The following is a 14284-nucleotide window of genomic DNA, read 5'->3' on the forward strand; positions in this document are numbered from 1 at the left end:
AGTACTCAATAGCCAAAAAATACCAACACAGACTGCGCCTACAAAATTTGAGGGGCTGTACCTCAGAGAGAGTTATAAATAATCATTAGAAAAAAAGAGCGCTGTCCGTGAGGATATTAATTTATTTAATAAGATTTAATACAGATAGTATAAACAAACTACATATGCAATATTAAATAAAAATACGACATCAAATACAATTGATGACTGCAGATTATATCAATGTATGCTTAGTCTAACCACTGCTAGTGAAACCTTCCTATGTGCTAAATTATAGCCTTTGCTACAAACAATCTAAAGTAGATAGCATTCTACTGTTTGTCCAACTGACACAATATTAGTTAGTTAAAGAACAATATTTATCTTTATTGTATCCATCTTGTCGATAAATATCGTTCTTTAACTAACCAATTTTGTGTCAGTTGGACAAACAGTAGTATGCTACTTTAGATTGTTTGTAGCAATGGCTATAATTTAGCACATAGGAAGGTTTCACTAGCAGTGGTTAGACTAAGCATACATTGATATAATCTGCAGTCGCCAATTGTATTTTATATCGTATTTTTATTGAATATTTTATATGTAGTTTGTTTATACTATCTGTATTAAATTTTATTAAAGAAATGAATATCCTCACAGACAGCGCTCTTTTTTCTAATGATTTATTATACACATTACTGCCTAGAACAAGAGCATATTGTGGTGTGATTCTGTTCCAGAATCTAGGCAACAGAGGGATTCCTACCTATGTGTTATATGTGGTGGGAGATGTTAGAAAAATCTAGTCTTATGTATGTGTTTATGCAGTGTTCCTATCATTTTATTTACAATGTCTCAGGGCAGCCCAAACTCTACATACAGCCCTGTGGTAACATTAGCTCAACAGCGTTATGAACATAAAAACAGTTTATGACTTGAATACAAATTAGAAAATGTCTTGCATGGCTTCCCTACAAATAAATGTGTTTCAGAGATTAGAAATAGATTATAATACTAACTCCACACAACAGTTATATTTGAAATGTAAAATTGTGCCACCCTAGAGGAAGGAAACTCTCTGTTCTACTGTGTAGCCCATACTTTCAAAATGATCTTGCAGCTATGGCAGGGAGGACATGCAGGACTAATCAGTGCTGAAAGTCCATAAAACAAATTTAAAATAGCAATAAAATTCAGTTGGTAACTTCTAGATTGTCATTATACAGTATTGTCATTTTCATGTGCGGCTTGTAAACTATGTGATTTACTAAAGACAAACCGTCCAACCTTGCTGCACATTTTAAAACCGCAAGATCTAAAAATACTCAGTATACAAATCGCACGTTAAGCTGCAGTCTGTAAAAACCGCACATGAAGCTGATACACAAAAGTCTGTTCTATATATTGTGCATACTTCTACCATCTACAGTATCTGTTACATGAATTGCCTATTAATTACAAATGTATCAAAGCTATATATCCTTTTAACCCAAACTGTTTTTGTTAAAAATGCAACTGTATAAACACATTCTAATTTCTCTACAAAATGTGCTTACTTTTCTGCATTGAATTAACTAAAATAAATATTTATTTGCGCCTTTAACAAAAACAAGTGATGTTTTATGCATAATAAGAGATAAATAATGCAAGGAGTGTAAAAAATGCATGGGCTGCCAGCCACACACATTCCCCATAAATATTATATAGTAACATACTGAGAGTCAGTATATATTTGAGAGCATAGTGATGTAGAACATATTTGGGCTGGAGTCCAAAAAATATTATCATTTTGTTTTGCTTTAGCGGGCATATTGATGGCTCGATGTGCTACAATCTTTTTCCCATGACAAATTAGATCATTGCTTAATGAGTCAACCTTATAAAATACCATCAATATAGTAATGTAATTTCAACTTACCTGGCCATAAAAGGCAACTCGATAATAACGCCCAAATAACCTTTTCTCTGCATTTACAACTTCTGCAATTTTTAGGTAGGAGCGGTGAATACGATAATACAACTCAGACAGCCTCTATAATTAAGTGCACAGAGTAAAAAGAAAGCATACTAATTATTACTTGCATTATTATCCATGTCTAAAACTACATGACATTTTAATAGCCACTATTTAACCATATTTAATTTGTGTTAATAAAGCAGGAATATACTGTACTACACTTTGGGCCAAATGTAATAGAGTGAGAGTTTCAGAAAGTGAGAGATTTGGTAAGGTTTTTCAGTTTTTGTTAAAGTGGCAATCATTTACATTGCAAAACCAGGTTGATCGTGCAGTGTAAATGATTGCCACTCTAAAAAAACGGCAAAACCTTACCAAATCTCTCACTTTTTGAAACTCTCACTCTATTACATTTGGCCCCTGATGTTTGTTCCATACAGTACCTTGTCTATTCATTTCTTGTTACTACTGCAGTTATGCTTCCAGAATTCTGCTTGGTGGATCTCTGTATGTTTCATGTACCCATCTCAATATCCCTACTTTATGGTGCAGCAGGATTTAGCAGCACCAAATAAACAAAAACAATAACATTATAGTAAAGTAAAAACAATCTGTTGTCCTCTACTGACTCCAGTCTCAGAATGGGCAGTTCTGTGCTTTATAAACTGATGGGCATTTAATGCCATACATGTGCCATGCAATAGCTTTTTTTTTCACCCTAATGTGCTCCCTCAGTATGCACAAGTGTTTCTACCTCTCTGCCAGTGTGCACAGGCTTGCGAAGCAAAATGCAGAGGTGCAGATGATTGAACGTGAGGAGCGGAGCAGAGTGAGGGTGCTTATTATAGTAGTAAACCAAGCAGTTATTTGGAATAAAAAGTACTGGGAGAGTTGGCTTTGATTTAAACTATTTCGCAGTTTGCCCCTTGAGATTTTGTGCTTGGTAAATGTGTCCCACTGTGACCAAAAGTTTCACAATAGAATTGCACACCTCTGGTTGTCTTGTGAAATTTATAAAAAGATAAAGGAGGTAATATTAACGTACACTGTAACACTACCTCATGCTGACAAAAGTTTATTTATTGATTGAAGTTAGTGACTAGGTTTGAGGGACAGTCTTTACCAAAAATATGTCATCTTGCAGTGAGAAACACAAATAATTTTCTGAATAACTAATCCACATTAAGTGTCAGCAATTGCCCATGAGAAAACGGGTGTGGTTCATCAAATCGACAGTGTCTAGGTCGACAATGTTTAGGTCGACCACTATAGGGCGACAGTCACTAGGTCAACATGGATGGAAGGTCGACAGGGTTTCTAGGTCGACATGTGCTAGGTCGACAGGTCTAAAGGTCGACATGAGGATTTTTTTTTTTTGTGTCGTCTTCTTCGTAGAGTGACCGGGATCCCAAATTAGTGCACCGCGTCCCCTCGCATGGCTCGCTTCGCTCGCAATGCTTCGGGCATGGTGCCTTCACTCCGCTACCGCTTCGCTCAGCACACTTTACCGTTCCAATCGTAGTCCACGTGGATCGTTAAGTATGAAAAAATTCAAAAAAAGAAAAAAAATGTGAAAAACTCATGTCGACCTTTAGACCTGTTGACCTAGCACATGTCGACCGAGAAACCCTGTCGACCTTCCATCGATGTCGACCTAGTGAATGTCGACCTATAGTGGTCGACCTAAACATTGTCGACCTAGACACTGTCGATCTTCAGACCGGATCCCGAGAAAACATAATAGACAGCGATCTATAATGTTTTACATTTCCTTGGATGTTACAACGGGAAGCAATTAGCTTTACAACATATGGGATCCCGGTGGTCAACATATCGAGAGAGGACGCATTGCCGGCATCAAGATACCGACACCGCTCTGGATGCCGGTGTCACATTACTGACAGCCGGCATCCTGAACGTCCGGACAGAGGGACACACTGCTGTCCTGATGTGGGCTGGGAGGTTAGGTTTAGGCTGCAGAAGCGGGGTTAGGGACTGGGGAGGGAGGGTTAGGCAATTAGAAGGGGAGGTTAGGGTTCAAGCGGGGAGGGTTATGTTAAGGCAGCGAGGAAGGGAGGGTTAGGGTTAGGGACCAAACGGGGAGGGTTAGGCACCCACAAGGGAGGGTCAGGGTTAGGGACGGGAGAAAAGGAGGGTTAGGGGGCTTACTGGGGGGCCGTCGGCATTTTGATGGACAGGATGCCGTTGACGAGATTCTAACTGCCAGCATCCCGCCCATCTCCAATTCATACTAATCCCGTTACAACTGTTCAGTTAAATAACAGCACAATATAGGAAGGGGATGCAATCAATTTGCCAGCTGTTGAGATCCCGGCGGTCAGGATACCGACGCCGGAATCCCAACAGCCAACAATGCCAACAGCCGGAATCCCGATGCACAGGGGCTATTCCCACTCGTGGGTGTCCACAACACCCATAAATTGGGAACAGAACCAGTGGCGAGCGCAGCAGACCACCGAGACCGCAGCGTGGTGAGCGCAACGAGCCCGCAAGGGACTCTTAGCGCTCATCCTGCTACCAGCATTCTGGCTGGCAGGATGCCACTGTCGGGATCTTGACAACCGGCATACCATGTATTCCATAGGAAGAACCTCTCACTACTATATTCCTGTAAACGTCCAACATCACTGCATTCTAATGTTATCAGAAATTCTGAATATCTTGCAATTCAACCTCCTGGCCATGTAGGTATGTCCTGTTTGTGGCAGCAGACTAAACAGGCATCTCACACAAGTCAGCTGCTGCATATACTGCACACCCAGCCTAGCTGCTTGGACAGATGGATTTAGTTTGCCACATCTGCGCTACAATTTCTCTGCTGTCAGGTGCAAATGTAGTCCAAAAATGGATTACCTTTTTAAATGAGAAATGATTTGTAATTCCTGAATGCCAGAGTTGCTTTGCTAGGCTTATGTGGGTCATACACCCTGCCTAGAAGACATGATTATGCAGCATCAAACAATCTTTCAGAAATAAAACAGTAATTTACTTTGAAGTCCCGTTGCTTCTCAAACACAGCAATGACTGGCTTGCTGACATCAGCTATCAGCTCATATCTTTCAGATTTCCAGAGGTAGTCCACACACAGATCCAGCTGTTCCACAAGAGTTGTCTGCAACAACACAAAGACATACATTACAAGTTACATTGCGGCACAGACTATGCAGCAGTAGGGTCATCATTGTGCTGCCTGCTTCGCGTTTTTATGTTCTAATATATTGGCGTAGTTTAACTGGCTTCTAACTACTCTAGTATGTGTACTGTATATATGTTGGTATGCCTGTAGTAGGGAAATGGATTGTAAACTCCTGTAGGATGGGGGCTGATATGAATATATAGACATTCTTTGTATGGGATGTGTAGTCATAACGTCTACATTCTTAATGTCGACATCACAATGCGACAGCTATAATGTTGACATTGAACAGAATGTCAACATATTCACAATGTTGCCAAGTGAATCCTGACATTCTGCATGGACCGGCAGTGGAGGATTAAGTTAGGCTAAGGAAAAGAAGGTTGGGCTTAGGCAGTATGGTGCAGGGGCGCTTTAAGAGAGGAAGAGGCCTGGGTGCAGCCTCCTCCATTCAGGCCCCCTCTTCTCTGCCGGCAGCACTGAGAGTCTGGGCACTAGAGCGCTCAGACTATACTGCGCATGCGCAGATCTCCGTGAAAATGGTGCGTGGCCATGTTCCCAGTGATTTTTGTATTGTGCATGCGCAGAACTCTGTTAAAATGGCCACTGCGCCATTTTCACCGAGTTTTAACACCGCTGCGGATGTCGGCGTGGGACTCCGGAGGGGTGAGTATTTAGAAAATGGGTGCAGCGTGTATGGTGGGGGCCCCCTCTGGACTCAGGGGCACGTGTGCAACGCACACACTGCACCCATTATAGATACGCCAATGGGTTAGGGGATAGCATTGGACATACATACTGGTGGACGTGCCATTAGATCTGCTGGAAGTCATCACCACCTGACTGCCAGACCTGGAAGATTCCACTAGAGCCGCCAGACCAGACGTACCAGGTCACCGAAGAGACTACCAGGGACATTTTGTCGACATTCTAATCATGTCAACATTTCATCATTGGAAGCTGACATGGTTGATGTCGACATACTGTATGTTGCATTATTTGTCATTCTGACTGTTACTGCAGAGTTTTATGGTGGCTTAGAATAAAACTATGATGATGATTAGAATGAGTGTATGTGGTGTAATGAGTGTGTCTGGAGACAGATATGTATGGAAGGAGGGGTGAATTACAATGTGTGTATGAGAAAGTGGAAGATGCATTAGAAGTTGTAAGAGGGTAAAATAGCTTTGATGGTTGGTAGGATGGGTATTTGGAGTAATATAGTGGAGAAGGACTGTTCAATAGTTTACGTGTATGAGAAGTGGATAATGTTTACGTGTATGAGAAGTGGATAATGTTTACGCGTATGAGAAGTGGATAATGTTTACGAGTATGAGAAGTGGATAATGTTTACGTGTATGAGAATTGGATAATGCTGGTGTCATGTAGGAAGTTAAACTGGTAAAGTGGATTAGAGGGTGTAAATGAGAGGAGGAAGGGTGGAATATGATCTGCATATGAGAAAAAGTATTGTGCATTTAGTTACAATAAGTACATTGGCAGATTAAGGTGTGTGTGTGTGTGTGTGTGTGTGTGTGTGTGTGTGTGTGTGTGTGTGTGTGTGTGTGTGTGTGTGTGTGTGTGTGTGTGTGTGTATGAAGAGGATGGGACAGGTATTTATGTGTAGAAGGGGATTAGCATTTAGGATTGTGAATGAGCAGATTAGAAAGTATGCATTAGAGAAAGGAGACAAGGAGATGCATCCATGTCTCCAATCTTCTGATTGGCTGATAAGAGTATTGACCCCTTCAGCTCATTAGTACAGTATCATTTGAAACCTCAGCTATCTAGTAACATGAATTTATATTTCCACACACTTATGTTACGTACCAATATTCCTCTGTGTGTTCTGAGTGTAAATGAGCCCCAATGTGTGCACCTTCAATCTCATTGGATAAATCATCACGGACCTCTTTAATAACTTCTTATATCATGCTCTTACCTCATTGTAGGGGGTATCTTGCATCCCTGAGTCTTCCTTCATTGCCCCTTCTTCCCTGATATTGGGAGTGATGCTCTGAAAGGCTGGCCACCCCATGGAAAATAAACCTACAAATGAAGTTACTACATTAGTGCTTCCAAATCTACAAACTGATTAAACAAATATTATTGGATTTTATGGAATAATCCATTTAGGGATATATATGTACAGTATAATGTAGCAAGATACTTTGTTACTGCGATACAGCATAAACAATGGGTGACAGCTACAAATAAATCCCCCGTTTCAATGCTTTCTGCTCCTTAGTCAGCAGATAACCCCCAGGCACAGTCATATGGGAGTAATTGGCCATTTAATTCAATTCTATTTAATAAAATGATATGTATTCATCCTGAATCATATATTACAGGGTCTGGACAGTTTACCAAGCAGACAGATTGGGCAGATAAATCCACACAAATGCAAAGAGTTGCAAATACTGTAGTTCATTATAGTCCATTGTTGCAAAAAAATTTCAACCACAGAAATAATATCACTGTGTTGATAGGCAAAAAGCAAACAGCCAGAAAGTTACAGGAGCACAAATAGAGCACATGGGCCCTCATTCCGAGTTGATCGCTTGCTGCCGTTTTACGCAGCGCAGCGATCAGGTAAAAAAACAGCATTTATGCGCATGCGCATAGTACGCAGCGCGCATGTGCTAAGTACTTTCACACAAAAGTTTGCAGTTTTACAGAAGCTCGAGCGACGTTTTTCAGTCGCTCGATTGTTCGTAGTATGATTGACAGGAAGTGGGTGTTTCTGGGCGGCAACTCAGCATTTTCAGGGAGTGTGCTAAAAAACGCAGGCGTGCCAGGCAAAAACGCAGGAGTGGCTGGAGAAATGGGGGAGTGGCTGGCCGAGCGCAGTGTTTGTGACGTCAAACCAGGAACTAAACAGACTGCAGTCATCGCAAGGTAGGAGTAGGTTTGGAGCTACTCAGAAACGGCATGACATTTTTCCTGTCCAGTTCTGCTAATCTTTCGTTCGCACTTCTGCTAAGCTAAGATACACTCACAGAGGGCGGCGGTTTAGCGTTTGCACTGCTGCTAAAAGCAGCTAGCGAGCGATCAACTCAGAATGAGGGCCATGGTCTCTATGACTCTGTCACATGCAGGGTTAGGGCACTCACTTTTTACACCCGTGGAGATTAGTAATGCGTTATAATCTGATAGTGTTTCCTCTTCCAGCAGCATGCTTGGGGCCTGACTGATTTCAGTTTTCCAGTAACCTATAGTAGTTTCACATAAGATTAGTAAGGTGACCAAACAGAAATGTTAGTGCATGCATGTTACAGAGAATGAATGGTGCTACATTCCAGATGCTGAAAACTAAATTACAATTCATTTAGATAGTGTAATGGTTAGCATTACTGCATCACAGCACTGATGTCATGAGTTCAGTTCCCACCACGGCCCTATCTGTGTGTAGTGTTCACTCTAGGAAAGAAAAGGGGCAGGGCGCCGGACTCCGGGGGCGCGGCCACGCAAATTAGGGGGAGCGGTGCGGCCCACAGACGCTACTATAGAGAGCGTCTGTGGCCGGCGACGTCACTTTTGGGGGCGTGCCCAGCACCTCCGTCGGTGCTGGGCTTCCCCCAACCCTCTCCCAATGCGTGAATGGATGCCGCGCGCATGCGCACGGCATCTATACACGCCAAGAGGGCAGGAAGCGGGCGGCTGTTCTAGCAGGGCGCCGCAAAAGGGGCAGGGCGGGTTTTGCCTGCTAAAAAACGGGCAGGGCGCGGCGCCCTGCTAAAACAGCCTAGAGTGAACACTATGTGTGCAGTGTGCAGTCCAGGCCCCCCTTTTTCCTCTATATTTGTGTATACATTGTACACTGGAAGGCACCCCTCCCATTTACCCATTAGCTGGGTTCCTGCATTTCAGATCACACATTGAAAGGGCACTATTTAGAGGTAAGTCCTGTATAAATTTATATAATGTGATAGTATTAGGAATGTTAGGGACCCATGTGATGAAGTCACCTGGCCGCGGTACATGGGTCCGCATATTTGCGCAAATGTGTGCTAAGAACTTCAATTATACTCCATTTTAATTGTGAGAGTTTATTGAAATTATTTTTACTATCAGTGTTCTTAGTGCTTAGAGTGTGCATCTGCATCTCTCTTCCTCCAGTTTGTATATTCTCCCTGTGCTTGCGCGGGTTTTCTCCCACAATCCAAAATTATGCTGGTAAGTTAACTGGCTCCCAACAATATTAACCCTAGCGTGTAAGTGTGCGCGTGTACATGTGGTAGGGAATATAGCTTGTAAGCTCCACTGGAGCAGGGTCTGATGTGAATGGCCAAATATTCTCTGTAAAGCGCTGTAAAGCGCTGCGGAATATGTGTGCACTATATAAATAACTGGTAATAATAATAACAACGTCATATATCACTACATATCACAATAATTGATCTTTGCCTCAGTGAATGATAGCAAGCAGCTTTCACAGGTTAGGTTGAGCCAGTCTGTAAGAAGTTGGGGCGATATACTGACAGTGACTATGAGCCTGAGTCAGATATGTACACAATGCCAATATTTATGCAGTTAAGTGGTTATCATCCAACCACGCATATGTTGCACTGTGAAGGCGCCAAGGTACCTTACCAATGCTGCTCACAAAGTGACTGACAGTCAGGGACCATTTGGGGGAGGTAACGGGGAGTGGCACTAGCGCACGCAGGGGGGGTTTCTGAGTACCTAGAAACCCCCCTGGCCGCCGATTCATCGCCGCACATGACCGTTTTTATATTTATTTATTGAGACGGAGGAGTGACACAACAACTCCCTCCTTGAATCCACAGACAGAGACAGCTGGTAGTGCCTGCTGGCTGAAGCTAGGGGGAGCTGTCAGGGTCTGGCTAGGGGGAGCTGTCAGGGTCTGGCACTCCTCGCTTAAAACAGGTGCCCTCGCAGATAATAGCAATATCTCCATAGAAGGTGCGGCACTCAAGTTATTAATAATGCAAGTGGAACCAAGTTTCTGTTAACATTTCAATATATTCATTTCATATTGTCATCAGGTGTTTTATATATATATCCTGACGAAAGTTTTTGTAATAAAACTGAAACGTTGATGACATGTAGGCTATAGTGCCGGTTTATTTTCAGTATTTAAAGTCCTTTGAGTGCCGCCTAAACCTTCTGTGCTATATATATATAAACGTGTGGTCACCTCAGACTCCGCCCCCTTCCTGTGCTTGCCTCCAGACCCTCTTTGTAAAACCCCCTTCACAAATCCTGCGTTTGTCCCTGAGTGGTGGCAAAAATCCAGGCATGTCGCAGGAGCGTGTCTCATCGTACAACTGCAATTCCATAACCAGAAAACGTATCGCTGGCGTCTCAGTACCCATGGCCATTCTGTGCAACCATAGAATTGGGTGGTCTGGCGTTCATGCCCCGTCGTTGATTATTTTACTACATGTTTTGACAAATGGGTATAGCTATGACCCCCATCTAGTGCCCAGGTCCACAGTGTGTCTTGGGGGCCTATGTACACCTCACCTATGGGATACCTATATCATGGCATTGATGTTAATCAATCAGCACCTTATGCCGGTAATCAGAAACTGAGCTTTTACTCAGTCTATCTAAAACATGTTTGGTTAAATATAATGCTGACAAATATAATTCACTTGTTTTTCACTTGCTAATTGCAGTGGTAAAATGTCATGCTTAAAAGCTATTCAAACAAAAACTAAGCATTATGTTGATTGCTTGCAGATATATCTTACCTTTCCTTTTTAAATACTCTGCAATTAATGCAGCAATATGGACGTAGCACATGGCTGCCTGAAAAGATATAAAAAAAATTGAGAATCCTTTCACACATTGCTGTTCCTGTAAGAGCAAAGTTTTCCTAGTGCTATGCTGCCCAAATATTCACATAAAATGTATGTACGTTACCATCTGCTTGTGAGCCAATTACTATAAGAATAGTTATCCAGCCATTTGGACAACTCTGTATTAGTGGTTGAAAATAAAAATCATAGACATATGGAAAACTTGGAGACACATGGAGAACACTACTGTAAGCCTTGACTGGCAATCCTGAACTATATTGGCTCATTATACATACACGCATATATTTATACACACACATACAGCCGCGGCTGTGATTGGGGAGGGTGGGAGACATAGCCGCAGTTGTGACTGGGGAGGGGGGTGGGGAGAGAGATAGCCACAGGTGTGATGGGGGAGACATAGATGCAGATGTGATTGGGGAGGGGGAGGGAGAGAAAGAGAGAGATAGCCATTGCTGGGTGGGGGGGGGGGGGGGTGGAGGGAAACACAGCCGCAGCTCTGGTTGGGAGGGAGGGGGGGGGGTTGGGGTAAGGTAGCTGGGAGGTCTAGAGAGAGAGAAAGCTGCGGCTGTGAGTGTGCCGAGCGCAAGGAGCTGTCTGACAGCTATGTGTAAAGGTCACTACTACTGTGGGCGTTATGTGTGGCACTAATACTGTGGGCGTAATGAGTAAGGGGCACTACTATGGGCATTATGTGTAAGGGGCACTACTACTGTGGGCGTTATGTGTGGCACTACTATTGTGGGCATTATGTGTGGCATTACTACTTTGGACATTACGTGTGGCATAAATACTTTGGGCGTTATGGGTAAGAGGCACTACTACTGCGGGCATTATGTGTGGCACTACCACTGCGGGCTATGTGTAAGGGGCACTTCTACTGTTGGTGTTATGTGAAAGTGGTACTACCACTGCTGCCGAGGGGGGCATGTACTAATTATTTTTATTTATTTTATTAACAGTTTCTTATATAGCGCAGCAAATTCTGTTGCGCTTTACAACTAGACACAATTAGAAGACAAAACTGGGTAAAAATAAACAGTCATAGAGGTAGGAGGGCTCTGCTCACAAGCTTACAATAATTACCAAGGTCTGGCCTGATGGAGGGGCCTGGGTCCACTGCCATCCTCCGCCCCCTTAACTATCAGCAGCAGCAGCAGCAGCAGCTTCATTCTCCAGTCAGCAAACGCTGCTGTGTGCTGGCTGGGCTGTGGTGTACTTAAGAGCAGCAGTCACTTCTGCCTGTGCGGGTGGGTAAGGAGGGAGCATTCACACTGATCATGCTCCCCACTCTGGATTGCCCATGGCTGAGGGGCAAGACAGAGTCCTCCAATTCTGCACTGAAAATACTTATTTTATACATTAATCTGAATAAGGAGGCATGGCCACATCACCTGCAATTAGGCCACACCCCAAAAAGTACCTGAGCACCGCCATATCTCTCTACACCCCTGGGCACTATTACTGTGGGAGTTATGTGGAAGGGACACTACTACTGTGGATGTTATGTATATAAAGAGACTCTACTGTGGGCATTGTGTAAAAGGGGCACTACTGTGTAGAATAATGTGTGTAATGGATACTACTGTGTAGCGTAACATGACTAAGGGACACTACTGTGTGAAATAACGTGAATAAGGAGCACTAATATGTGGTGCAGTATGAATCAGGGACACTGCGTACGTTGTAATGTGAATAAGATTGTGCTACTATGTGGCATAATTTCAATTAGTGCAACTATTTAGTGTCCATGACCCTTCCTTGTGAGAGCACACCCCTTCTTTTGCGGATGTGCGCTGTGCCTTTATTACATATGGGAGGGCGGGCGCAAATTTTTCCTTTGCAGTTGGGGGGGGGGGGGGGGGGGAGGGGCTGAACACCCTAGCACCGGCCCTGGGTGTAATGTAATAATTTTGCACTAAGACATAAAGTTGTTTGCTATTATTTGGTCTTAAGAAGCACTGAAAGAAACTGTTACTTTTGTGTTGCCACCTGTTGGATATATGAGGCACTGCATCTGCACAGTTGGGTAGAAATACAGGGCCTACTTCAGATCTGATAGCAGCAGCAAATTTGTTATCTAATGGTCAAATCCATGGGGGTCATTCCGAGTTGTTCGCTCGCAAGCTGCTTTTAGCAGCTTTGCACACGCTAAGCCGCCGCCTACTGGGAGTGAATCTTAGCTTATCAAAATTGCGAACGAAAGATTAGCAGAATTGCGAATAGACACTTCTTAGCAGTTTCTGAGTAGCTTCAGACTTACTCGGCATCTGCGATCAGTTCAGTGCTTGTCGTTCCTGGTTTGACGTCACAAACACACCCAGCGTTCGCCCAGACACTCCTCCGTTTCTCCAGCCACTCCCGCGTTTTTCCAGAAACGGTAGCGTTTTTTCACACACACCCATAAAACGGCCAGTTTCCGCCCAGAAACACCCACTTCCTGTCAATCACACTACGATCAGCAGAACGAAGAAAAAACCTCGTAATGCCGTGAGTAAAATACCTAACTGCATAGCAAATTTACTTGGCGCAGTCGCACTGCGGACATTGCGCATGCGCATTAGCGACTAATCGCTCCGTTGCGAGAAAAAAATAACGAGCGATCAACTCTGAATGACCCCCCATGTGCACTGCAGAGGGGGCAGATATAACAAGTGCTGAGAGAGTTAGATTTGGGTGGGGTGTGTTCAAACTGAAATCTAAATTGCAGTGTAAAAATAAAGCAGCCAGTATTTACCCTGCACAGAAACAATATAACACACCCAAATCTAACTCTCTCTGCAAATGTTATATCCCCCCCCCCCCTGCAGTGCACATGGTTTTGACCATTAGCTAACAAATTTGCTGCTGCAATCAGATCTGAATTAGGCCCTCAAATTTGTCATTTAATTGATTTCTGAATTCTCATGTTACATTAATGTTCTTGGCACGTAAGCTATATGCCCCTATTGTCTATAAGAAAAATAATTTGTTACCAGCTGCTCAAATATGTACAGATTATGTCAGGCAATAGGAAAGCAGTATGAAATATTGAATGTGTGTATATAGAGAGACTGACAGGCAAAAACTGTAGTTCTTGAGTCATATATTCCATTCTCACTACAGTGAAAGGGAAAAAAGTTTATCTTGGAAGAATAGTCAAGAGCATTGCTGCACCATAAACGTCTTAACCAGAACCATCTGCTTACATTTTTGAAACAAGGAGACTCTCTGCAGATCCTGTGGTGTGTCTAGACAATGGCTTAATCAAGCATTAGAGTTTCATTTCTGCGTTATATTGTTTTCAAGCATTCTTCTGTATGCAATTGACAAACTATACAAATCGCCATTTGCACACTATGTACATCAGTGCAGGAAAAAACATGTTCTCTCTTTCCCCCCTCCTCTCTCTCACTCCCTTTC

General features: G+C 43.1%; 1 protein-coding gene across 7 annotated transcripts in view; it reads right to left on the bottom strand.

The window, feature by feature from the left end:
• DOCK10 (dedicator of cytokinesis 10) overlaps positions 1-14284 on the bottom strand; it is a 691954-nt gene that overhangs the window by 34773 nt on the left and 642897 nt on the right. For 6 of the 7 annotated variants that reach the window (XM_063916012.1, XM_063916009.1, XM_063916010.1 and 3 more), the window contains exons 46-50: positions 10814-10871; positions 8207-8305; positions 7036-7142; positions 4947-5069; positions 1898-2011 (exon numbers count right to left, since the gene is read on the bottom strand). In XM_063916012.1, coding sequence (XP_063772082.1) covers positions 1898-2011; positions 4947-5069; positions 7036-7142; positions 8207-8305; positions 10814-10871 — 501 coding nt within the window. The remainder of the gene's footprint in view (positions 1-1897; positions 2012-4946; positions 5070-7035; positions 7143-8206; positions 8306-10813; positions 10872-14284) is intronic. The other variant, XM_063916014.1, reaches the window with a different exon arrangement.

Source organism: Pseudophryne corroboree, chromosome 4 (genome assembly GCF_028390025.1).
Source record: "Pseudophryne corroboree isolate aPseCor3 chromosome 4, aPseCor3.hap2, whole genome shotgun sequence".
In the NCBI taxonomy this organism is placed as follows: Eukaryota; Metazoa; Chordata; class Amphibia; order Anura; family Myobatrachidae; genus Pseudophryne; species Pseudophryne corroboree.